This window comes from Tiliqua scincoides, chromosome 2 (genome assembly GCF_035046505.1).
Source record: "Tiliqua scincoides isolate rTilSci1 chromosome 2, rTilSci1.hap2, whole genome shotgun sequence".
Classification (NCBI taxonomy): Eukaryota; Metazoa; Chordata; class Lepidosauria; order Squamata; family Scincidae; genus Tiliqua; species Tiliqua scincoides.
Genome location: NC_089822.1, coordinates 100,633,222 through 100,645,613, shown reverse-complemented (window position 1 = coordinate 100,645,613; position 12,392 = coordinate 100,633,222). Strand labels below are relative to the sequence as shown.

The 12,392-nt window shown below is 45.7% G+C and overlaps 1 gene segment (V, D, J or C); it reads right to left on the bottom strand.

Moving 5' to 3' along the window:
• Nucleotides 1-1,041: 1,041 nt before the first annotated feature.
• Nucleotides 1,042-2,224, bottom strand: LOC136638601 (T cell receptor beta variable 14-like). The segment is given in 2 exon segments: nt 1,042-1,424; nt 2,185-2,224. Coding segments are annotated over 2 exon segments (423 nt in total).
• Nucleotides 2,225-12,392: the final 10,168 nt, after the last annotated feature.

The following is a 12,392-nucleotide window of genomic DNA, read 5'->3' as shown; positions in this document are numbered from 1 at the left end:
GTAGTTCCAGGCTGGTTCAATATGGGGAGCTATCCAGGCAGAGAATGTTTTGGAAAAGAATCTCAGAAGCAGCTGTGCACACCAAGATCCTGCTCCCTGTATCCTGCCATGAAATGTCTTTGAGTGTCATGCCTGCTAAATAGCTGAAATAGGTCTGAGGAGACCCATTGGAGCCCAGGCAGTCTGCCTGTAAAATAGATTTTACTCCACCTACACCATGGCATGCTGTGGACTGGCAGGGGATAGAATAGGGCCCTCAGTCACTGATCTATTAAATCTGGAAGCAGAGAGCAGGAAGGGGTTTGCTAAGTGCTAACCACTAGATACTACTCCCCTTGGTCAGTCCCTATCTTCCCTATTAAGGGCCAAATCCTATCCAACTTTCCAGCTCCAATGCAACCACAATGCAGCCCCGAGGTAAGGGAATAAATGTTTCCATACTTTGAGGAGGCCTTTGTGACTACCTCCCCACCACAGAACATGGCACATATCAGATTGGCATGGCTGCACCGGCACTGGAAAATTGGATAGGATTGGACCCTAAGTCAGCAATTGAATTCACCTTCTCAGGCATCAAAATAGCTTGGGCTGTCCTTATGTAAGGCCTGGCAGCAAGTATGTTGTGGAGCAACGAGTCATCAGAAATCAAGAGATGAAGAGCAAGAAAGAAGGAATGACACAAACACGTCTTCTGTGTCTAGGCTGATATATAGGAAATGGTTGTGATTGAAGATGCATTGGTGCCTCTGGGTCTTTGTAGGCATTGACTTATTTACTTCTATCTTTGTGTTTTTAGATTTAGAGATTTTAGATTTTGACTTTTTTCTGCCTTTGTCCTCATACTGTCAGCTGGTTGATGTCTCAGTGGCTCTGGCTCAACACAGACACTGACTGTATGGACATATCTGGCATCTCTTGCATAGCTCCCACTCATTCTGTAGGCCTTGTATTGGAGATCATGCCTGTGCATTATGCACCGTTCATCTCCAGATCTGTAAATGGGCTTCCACTGGAATCTTCCAGCTCTGGCACAAAAAAGCCTCAGGTTGCACCTATGTGTGATCTTGTATGCTTGCAAATCCCTGTGAAGAGGTTTGTGTTTGACTTCCTCAGCAGTTGGTTCACTGTGTAATCTTGTTTAGCACAGAAGTAGGTGCCTGAATCTTCTAGCCGAGCACTTTTCAGCTGCAGAGACAATGCGTAGTTCTTTGTTCCACTGCTCAAGAAGTGGTTTTGAAATTCCTTCTCAACTTTACCACCTCCGTCTTCTGATGAGAAAAGAACCAGGTGAAGCTTTGGAGAGTTCTCCCTTCCTTGCTTGAACCAGTACATGTAAGTATACGTGGTTTTCAGCTGGGAACAGGTCAGCGTTTCTGGCTTCCCTTTCTCCACCACCATGTACGGAGGCTGCTTCATAGCACAACCTGTCAAGATTAAACAATAAATAGAGCCGCTGAGGACTGAGTTAAAAGAAAGTGGAAAGTCACCTGCAACTTGAGACACAGGACACTTCTCTAGTAGATGAGGGGTCATTAAAATTGCAAACTTGGTGTCTAATCTCCCTCTTTGCATCACATCGTCACTTCAAAGGGCAATATCAGGGAAGTCATTGTCAGCAGGAAAGTGGCAGAAAGGAAAGAGTTAACTTGTCCTGCACAATCAGGATCGGGCTCTTCTGAAGCTATATTACATGCAGTAAGATTTGCTACTAGATTGAGAAACACATTTTAAACAGTGCAAGTCAATGATTAATCCTACGATGTGTAATTTCTATTCACAGAGATCCTATGAACACGCAATTTAAGGGGATATCTATAATGGGCTGTGATCTTAGTTCCTAGTTTGACATTTTCTATCAATAAGCCAAATATTTGTAACTCCAAACTTGTTTAAATTACTGAACATCCTATTGGGTAGGCCTTGATTCACAAATGTTTGAACATTTGTTCAAATCTCCTTCACCCCACTGTTTGACCTATAAGAACAGTGGGGTGAATGAGATTGCAACGTTCACTCTCGGAAATAATACCGTACTTCTAGGCTGTCACTTTCAACTTGCTTCAAAATGATTGTCTCCAACCTTTCAATAAAAAGTTAAGAATAACTTTGGAGTTAAAGATCAGTCCCAGTTCTGATTCAAAGTTTGACGACTGTGTATTTGAATTATAGATCTGAATCACTTACCTGAGGAGAATAAGAACACGATGAGCACATGGAAGTTCATTGGGACAGCAGGTCAACTAAGCAGGCATTGGCCTGACCACATCATCTACAGACACTGCAACATCCTTGACACCCATCTCAAGACACTAAAGCAACAAAATGCAGGTGCGTGAACAGGAAGTTGTGTGGGTGAGAGAGAGAGAGAGAGAGAGAGAGACTTTAGGCAAGGCAACAAGCACAGGAAGGCAGGTGATGAACTGGGCACTGAAGGAATACATTACGTTAACAGTGCAATCATATGCATTTCTATTCAGAAATGCATTCCATAAGTGTTACAGTATTGTAGCCAGTATTTTCCCCTGGGGGCTGGGGATACGAATAGGCCCTCAGTTTGGCTGTACTTGTCGTAAGAGGCGACTAAACAGCCACCAGGTAGAATGGACTAGTCAGCCTGGGAAGGCAGCTCATCTGAGAGAAGGAAAACTCTGATCCCAAACCTCCACTGCCTTGTGGCTACATCCAGTTATGGAAGAGGCTTCAGGAGTCAACCTCGAGGCAAAATCAGGAGCCGGAGTCCCTGAGGCAGTTCGTGACTGAACACAGTCATGCTCTGGCAACTCTTGCGATGCCGCTGGAACCAACCCCTATTGGCTTCTGCCTTTCCATTGGACCATTCCAGTGACGTGGAGAGGGGGGATTTGCTGCATGGGTAACAGCCTATCCTCCATACCTACTTTACCCAGGCTTCGCGCACTGGAGAGGACACTCTGTTCCAGAACCACCATTCAGAGCGTGACACCATTGTCTTCCGAGACTGAAGGATGCCTTCCAACATTGTAGCCTTAATCAGCATCTAATTTCACTTGAAAAACTCATATGGACAAACCATCAAGGAAGGTTCCAAGGGGTGGCCCTACCTAGTCAGGTTAAAGAATAGGATTTGGAAAAACAAAAAAGGGAAGTACATTGTTGCTGTTTTGTTTGATCAACAATGTTGAGCACTCCCAATGGGGAGTGCCATTGCATTGCAGAGAGTGCCTACTGGTCCTCAAATCAAAGATTGTTTGCCACCTCTGACATCACAGAAGACAGGCTATCTATATCCTACTATACAGCCTCAAGAACTATCCAGTGTCAAGGTGGAGATCCCTTTTCAATAGCTGCCGTTCAGGGTTTTTGTGTTCAGATTATGGAGGAGCAGGGCCAGCTAAAGAACGACTGGCACCTGAGATGGGCATGCCAGATGCTACCGCCACTTCTCTGGTAATGTGCCAGCTTCTCCTCCTCTGACTCTCTGCATTGGAAAAGAAAGTGTGAAGAGCATATAATGTGGTGGGCTAGAGTGGTTGGAGGCTGTAGTTCAGTACTCTTGTCTCCTCCAAACTTCCTTTTCAGTTCCATAGCCCCCTCTTTGTTCCAAACTAGGAAGTGGGAGTAGGAGGACAAGAAGCAATGGAGTTGAGTGGGTGGGTGGTTGGAGGTGGGACTTCCCATCCCTGCCAATGTATTGCCTGTGGCAATGGACTCAGTCAGCCTAATGGATGACCTGGCCTTATGGAAGAGTCACAGCTAGGTAGTAGCATTGATGCTTTACATGAGAAAAAGATGATGTTCGGCAGTGACATACCAGGGGGGGCAAGTGGTCCAAATTCCTTGGGCACTAGGAATTTAGGCACTTGGGGAGCATCACCTCCAATTTTGGAGGAGGTGCACGCCACTTCTGGCTCTAATGGAGCCTTTTGTGCTGCTGATAAGGCGCTTAGAGCTGATAAGCTCTAATGGAGCTTTTTTGCACTGCCTTCAGTGGCTCTAGCCTCCTGGACGCCACTTTCAGTGGTGCTAAAGAGCTTCAATGGAGCCTTTCATGCCACTTTCCAGTGGTGAAAAAGGCTCCATTGGCACCAGGGCCACCTCCTTCCTCCCCCCTGTTTTCAAAGGGGAAAAGGAGGAAGCAGTCATGCAGATGACGGTGATGTCAATGATGTTACCGCAATTACTCCTGGGTCAAATGGGGAGTGGCCCCTGGTGGGAAAACCGTCAGGACCGCCACTGGTGTTTGGTTTCTGGCATCTCCAGTTAAAAGGTAGGTCAAGTGGTACAATGGTTTCCCAGAGAGGTTTTCTAGCAGCATGTGCCTGTTGTACACATGATCCACCGGCAGTACTGTTAGGTACAATTAGGTTGTTACTTCAGAGTAAACAGACATAGGATTTCACTGCAAGTATTCAACCTGCTACCTCTACAGGGCCTCCTTGAAGCCCCACAAAAAAAACGGTACATATCCGGCCATACAGGAAACAATAAAAAGTGGGACCCTGGTCTGAAAAGGTGGACATCTACTGGCTCTTTTATGGTGCTGAATTGTTTAGCTGAAGAGAACAGTAAAATAGCAAGCAAATAGTAGCTCACTGGGACCTTGAGAAACCTAAGCAGACATGTGCCCAGCTGAGATGACTGCAGACACAGCAATGTCCTTGATACCCACCAAGTAGCAAATGAATGCATCAGAACACAGAAGTGTGCGCAGGAAGTTGTGTAGACAAGAAAGAGAGGAAGTTAGAAGTAAAAAGCCTCAAGTAAGGAAGCTAAAAGCAGAAGCTGCAAGGCAGGAAACTGGTCAACGGAGATGAAGTTATACATTAAATGACAATGTGGTTTTGCTACAGGAAGACGGCCAGACAAACTTCTATATGCCAGTTCCGATGATATTACTATCTGGATCACACCCCTTGCAATTCAGAAAAGGCTGGGAGGAGGGAACAATGTGATCCAATTCCTAATTGTGCACAGAGGGGACAGTGGGATACCAATCGCCTGAACTTTGTCCCATGGAGCCACACAACACCATGCTTAAGCTTCATTTTGGGTAGAAACAATGATTTAAGAGCTCAGTAGCTGTGCATGTGCTCGCTGTTCCCAGTTCAATCCCAGGCAACTCCAGCAAACACAACTGGAGGATAGGCAAGATCTTTGTCTGAAACCTTACAGCAGCAATTTAAAATATTTTCCTTCTCAAGGCACACTAACCTTTCTACGGTTTTCTCTATCGTCTTTGTCTCTTGTGATGTCACTTCCGGCTTCCGGAAGACTCTTCCGGGTTCTGTGGCTCTGTTTCTAGGGCTACTACCTGTAGTAACAAATAGTCTGTTTCTAGCAACAGATCAGCAAAACTCAGAAGAGTTTTTCAGCAATTTTCATCTGCTATGCTCCAAACTCCGGCAGCACACCTCTGGACCTTTCATGACCCGCCAACGTGCCACAGCACAGCAGCTGAAAATTGCTGTCTTAGAGAGCAGCAGCTGATTGGCAAAGAAAATACTAGGCCAAAGGAACCAATGGACTGCCTCCAGACCTAGCCCTACATTGTATAAGAAACAAACTCGTGATTCATGACAGCCCTTTTATCCCAGGATAAGTCACTTCAGGGGCAGTAATTTGGAGCACAAAAGCAGCAGAAGGAGTTGAGGTCCAGCAAAATCCATTTCCCTATACCCTACCTCTCCCCACTCCTCTTCTTTGCTTGTGCTCAACATGTGGCCTAAAGAAGGGTTCTGGGGAATGTAAAAGCTTGCTTGCTACTTTGTGATTTTTCACCTGGTCTTCACAAAGGTACAGTGCTACTGTACTATCCAAAAATAATGAAGCGAGATAGTGACATGGCAAATACGTTCAATGGAGTACACGGCTTTGGTGCTTCAAATCTCAAGTATGACCCAGGCAATGTGAAGCACATGGAAGCCTCTATTGATTCTAATGGGGGAGACTGAACGACATGCTGGACTGCTAATGAATGTGAGGCAAAAATGCTCCACCTGGGCTGGATCATGGACATCCAAAGCTGCTTTAAACCAAGTAAGGCCATCTAACTTCATGTTGCCTCCACTGATTGGCTGCAGGGTTTCAGACTGGGGTCTTTCCTAGTCCTACCTGGCGGTGCCAGGGATTAGAACTGGAAATTTCTGCATGCAGCATGGGCTCTCCCACTACCTCCCTTTGTCACTGGTGATGTCCATACTCACCTTGTGAATAAAAGAGTTAATTCATTTACACGGCTGTTTTTAAAGGTATTACGATTCATCCGAGCAACAAGCATTTCAGGAATGTCCATACTGTGTATCCCCTCTTATGGTTTTATTCCATCCCTGACTCTTCCAGCCCACCACTCTCAGTGTCAGTTCCTGTCCATTGTCCACATGCACAATGAACGTTCTATCATCACTGTCACTCACCTCCAGTGACTCCTCCCCATTTGCTTTAATGCACGTGTGCTTGTCTCCTTAATTGCATAGATTCTCAATGCACCCATTGTCACACAGGAGGATTTAGGTTTCATTGCTTTTCTCCACACTCTGTTCCGTGCCAGATGTTAAGTGTTCGACAAGTGCCTTTTTGTTATTTAACTCCTTTCATATATCTTAATCTCGTTGTCACATGTTCCTGAAGGCATCTCAGATGCCACCAAACACTGAAATGGAGACAATTCAGTTTTGTCCTTTCAAGAAATCATGTTATTTTTATATCTCCTTAAACCATCACTAATGCTAATCCTCAAGTATTCTCCTTATTGAACAGTGTCTCAGGAGCAAGCACACATCAAATGCTTGCTTCCACATGCAAGATGGGTCATCTATACCAGAAGAAGAAGAAGAAATGTTGACAAAAAGGAGAGTTCATGAAGCATCTTCAGCAGGTATAGAAAATATTACTAAAGATTTATGCCACTATGTAAAGGGCCAGGGCTGGCCCAAGACCTCCTGGTACCTGAAATAGCTTGCCAAATGCTGCCCCCCTCTGTCTCTAACTGTTAATGCACCTTGGCTCAAGGTGCATCATCAAGGCTCCCTCAATTGGAAAAGGAAGAGAGGGGTGCAGCATAAGAGGAAGTATGGAGGAGGAGAGAGGGCCAAGGTAGGGTATCCACAACTTAGTTCACCCCTTTTCCATCCAGGGAGTGGGAGAAGGAGGAGCAAATGAGAGGAGTAGGGTTGCCCCTCCCATTTGCTGCCTATTTGTAACCACCTCAGTTGGTGTAATGGATAAGCTGGCCCTGAAAAGGACCCTACAGCTATGCTCCAGGTATATCCTGCAGCTCTCTCCGTGCTTTTCCACATTCAGAATCAAGCCTAAGCTAGCCCCACAGGTTCCAATCCTAGCCACCAATGCAGCCGCCACGCAACCCCGAGATGAGGGAATAAATGTTCCCTTACCTTGAGGAGGCCTCCATGATTGCCCCGCCACTGCAGAATGCAGTGACACCTCATTGGCCTGGCCTGGAAGTTGGATAGAATCGGACCCTGCGTGCATACACTCAACTGAGAACTGCACCCAATCCTGGTTCTTGGATTAATCTATGCATATCATACATGAATGATTTCAAAAACCTCTGCATTACGTTCACATTTTCCAATTTTAGGTGTACACATTAAAAAAGTCTTACATGTACACCTGAAAATATAATACATGAAGCAGTCCACACTCAGAGCAATGACATGGGGAAGACTGTGTGCCTGTAAGAGAGTCCTAGCACCATACCTGACTGTTCAGTTTTCATTTTCTTTCTTTTTTTTTTTTAATCTATTTAAGGAAATACGAAAACCATGCCAATAGTTTTTTATCCAATTACAGGTGTGTGCCACTTAATGATGTGGATATGTTCTCTGATCTGTTCTGCGATTAGGTCATTAAGTGAACAGTCAGTCCAATCTATTGCCTTTGTTGTGTCAACAGACACTGCCTGCCAGACACTAGCTGGCTGCACAGGCTACTGGAGATAGAATGCCTCTTCTCTACATTAAGAGCCCCTCTGTTGTGTAAACAGACACTCTGCTGCAGGCTAGGGGAGACGCGATTGCCTCATTAAGAGCATCTTTATTGTGCTTTGACTACCGTTATATATGCAATCCGTCATTAAGTAAACCATTGTTAAGTGGCAGACACCTGTATTCAGTAAAGCGTCAACTTGCTCCTGGGCCCCACCTTCCAGTATTCTGGTCAATACTAAGGCATTGAGATGACTGAGATGTATTGGAGTGCTTGGGTTTTTAAAAAATGGCATTGTATTAAATTTTAATTGCTTTAAAATAAGTCAGCAGTGCAAGCCTATGCATGTTTACTTGGAAGTTATTCTCACTGGACTCAAGGGGGCTCAGTCACAAGCAAATGTGCATCTCACTGCAACCTCACTAACCTTAAAAAATGAACCAGCTTGCACTTAGGAGTTTGCTTATCACTTATTTATATTTGGCTTGTCATTTATATTTTGCTCATCACTTATTTATCATGCCCTGCCCCCTTCCACAGTGCACGCACACAGTGTCCAGGCCTACTTCTGCCCCTTTGATAAGCCCTGCAAAAGAGAGCAGCAAAGAAGGAAGGGACGTCGATCAAGCTTTTGTAGCAAAACCAGAGTGCCAAATCCGTGGGCTGCTAATGCAGTAGATGTCATCAAAGTAAACGAAAATCCAAGATAAATAGGATGATCTGAGCCATTGAAATCCTTTCCTAAAGACATGGATTAAGTGTCCTCCCCTCAGTTTCCTCTTTTTTTCAGCAGATTAGTATATGGAGCTGAAGCTTTGGTGTATTTTATTGATTTTTATTTATTTATTTATTTTATTAGAACCACAAAGCTAGAAAAAAATACATGCTCCACGGACTATAAATGGGGGGTGGGTGGTTTGGGGGGGGACACAGTTTAAGGGCGCAATCCTAAGGCACTTTTGGGCTGGCGCAAGACCCCAGGAGGGTCACAAACATGCCATAAGGAACGTTCGCGCTACTTCAGGGGTTGGCTGGGCCGGCACAGGGACGTGCACCGGCCCGCAGAGGCAGAATCCAGCCTCTGCGCCGACTGTGCAGAGGAGTCTTGCATGCCTTGAGTTCAGCCAACACAAAGCTCTGGGAAGGGCGTGGAGGAGGCAGGAGGGAGGCATTCTACGGCAGGGGGAGGGCAGGGGGAGGACAGTCCCAGGGGTGGGTGGGCAAGCGGGGAGCAGAAGGTGGAGCTCCCCATTCCCCCCATTCCCGAGCAGCATGGAGGCGGGGCTCCCCCAATTCCCCCCACCATTCCCGAGCAGCATGGAGTAGCTGCAAGCTGCTCCGCTCTCCTTGAACTTATGCCATCTCCAGAAGTGGCACAAGTCTGAGGAGACTCATTGGGGCTGCCGTGGCTTACCCCAGTGGTAAGGGGAAGAGTTTCCCCTTACCTCCAGCTGAGCCACTTTGGGCTGAGCCACTTTGGGCACCATCTTGCGCTGGGTATAGTGCAAGCCTCCTGGCCTGCCTGTTCCAGTGCAAGATAGGATTGTGCTGTAAATTGCATTATATAATGGGATAGGGTGGAAATGAAATGATGGCAGAAAAGAAGCACTAATCAGTCTTCAGGCTAAACCAGTTGGCTTCTGAGGTTTACCTTTCCTAGCAACCAGTATTCATTTTCTTGGAAGATTTGCCCTTTGAGGTCATGTTTCCTGTACGCCATCCTTCAGTCAAAGGCACAACGGCAGAAGGGTTGTTTCTTTCATTCATACTCTAATATGATGTAAATATTGTTCAAACAATGCTGCCCAGACTACCTCAGTAAGGCAGAGACACTTTTCTTTTAAGGCCCCTCTACTGGTTTATCAATAGCCAGCTTGTTCATATACAACTGTGGGCTGCTCCGCACATAGGCTATCCCATGTGATTTTCAAGTTTGGTTCCTGTATGGGTCAGCCTGTGATGAAAGCCATTTTGTTTGGTTCTCGTCCAGGCTAGTACAAAATCAGTTGCAGGTTTGGTACATCTCCATCAGTTCAGTTCCATTTCACATAGGAAAAGATAAATGTTCACATTATGATGTGGCTTTGCATGGATGAGTAGATTTCCATATCACCGTGATTATAATCACCTTCTTTCTTCCAACTATGTATTAACTGAACACATGGACAGGGGAGCTCAGATTGTGCCTGGCACACTCCCATTACCCCTAAACTTTATACCTTCAACTGAAGGGCTTTGTTCAGCTGAAAGGCTTTGTTCATATACAGCTGTGGGCTGCTCCGCACATAGGCTATCCCATGTGATTTGGAACTCTATGTACTTAATATTTTCCAATCATGCATATAGAGCCTACACAAGGACCACTAATGCCTGCAGAGTTCCTAAGAACATAAGAACAGCCCCACTGGATCAGGCCATAGGCCCATCTAGACCAGCTTCCTGTATCTCACAGCGGCCCACCAAATGCCCCAGGGAGCACACCAGATAACAAGAGACCTCATCCTGGTGCCCTCCCTTGCATCTGGCATTCTGACATAGCCCATTTCTAAAATCAGGAGGTTGCACATCATGGCTTATACCCCGTAATGGATTTTTCCTCCAGAAACTTGTCCAATCCCCTTTTAAAGGCGTCCAGGCCAGACGCCATCACCACATCCTGTGGCAAGGAGTTCCACAGACCAACCACATGCTTAGTAAAGAAATATTTTCTTATGTCTGTTCTAACTCTCCCAACACTCAATTTTAGTGGATGTCCCCTGGTTCTGGTGTTATGTGAGAGTGTAAAGAGCATCTCTCTACCCACTCTGTCCATCCCCTGCATATTTTTGTATGTCTCAATCATGTCCCCCCTCAGGCACCTCTTTTCTTGGTTAAAGAGGCCCAAACGCCATAGCCTTTCCTCATAAGGAAGGTGCCCCAGCCCCGTAATCAACTTAGTCGCTCTCTTTTGCACTTTTTCCATTTCCACTGTCTTTTTTGAGATGCGGCGACCAGAACTGGACACAATACTCCAGGTGTGGCCTTACCATTGATTTGTACAATGGCATTATAATATTAGCTGTTTTGTTCTCAATACCTTTCCTAATGATCCCAAGCATAGAATTGGCCTTCTTTACTGCCGCCGCACATTGGGTCGACACTTTCATCGACCTGTCCACCACCACCCCAAGATCTCTCTCCTGATCTGTCACAGACAGCTCAGAACCGATTAGCCTAGTGAAGTTTTGATTTTTTGCCCCAATGTGCATGATTTTACACTTACTGACATTGAAGCGCATCTGCCATTTTGTTGCCCATTCTGCCAGTCTGGAGAGATCCTTCTGGAGCTCCTCACAATCACTTCTGGTCTTCACTACTCGGAAAAGTTTGGTGTCGTCTGCAGCTCACTGCTCAACCCTGTCTCCAGGTCATTTATGAAGAGGTTGAAAAGCACCGGTCCCAGGACAGATCCTTGGGGCACACCGCTTTTCACTTCTCTCCATTGTGAAAATTGCCCATTGACACCCACTCTCTGTTTCCTGGCCTTCAACCAGTTCTCAATCCACGAGAGGACCTGTCCTCTAATTCCCTTACTGTGAAGATTTTTTAGTAGCCTTTGGTGAGGGACCGTGTCGAACACCTTCTGAAAGTCCAGATATATAATGTCCACGGGTTCTCCCACATCCACATGCCTGTTGACCTTTTCAAAGAATTCTATAAGGTTTGTGAGGCAAGACTTACCTTACAGAAGCCATGCTGATTCTCCCTCAGCAAGGCCTGTTCATCTATGTGTGCCTTTTACCTGCCCCTTTTCACACCTTTCATTGGATATGCAGAAGTTGGAAGCTGGATCTGTGGCAGGTGTTCCATAAATTGATAGTTGCCAGTAAGAACAGAGTGGGTTGTATCCTAGTCTCAAGACTGAATGAGTGTGTATTCTAGACAGAAAAGCCTACAGCAGAAGTTCTCACACTTTTAGCACCCAGATCCACTTTTTAGAATGAGAATCTGTCAGGAACCACCAGAAGTGATGTCATGACCGGAAATGACATCATCAAGCAGGAAAATTTGTTAACAATCTTAGGTTGCAAGCCTTCCCACACTTACTCAGGAGTAAGTCCCATTGACCATCATTGTTAAAAGTATATACAGAGTAGCCTGTTAAAAGTACAGATCTGTAACATTTCCCCAATGCAGTCACGTGCCATGATAGCAACAAGTCTAATATATTAAAAATAAAATGTTGAAATGAATGGGGACCCTCCTGAAATTGGCTCGCGACCCACCTAGTGGGTCCCGACCCACAGTTTGAGAAACACTGACCTACAGTACGATAGATCAAAAGATGGAGCTTAATGAGAATGGACATTGAGAAGAAACACAGGCAAAACCTTATGGGCATTATCCTTTCAGGATCACACACAGCCATGCACAGGCAGCAGGGAGTGTCACGGGGCCTGTGATAAATTCCATGCCAGACCTGTGTCGCA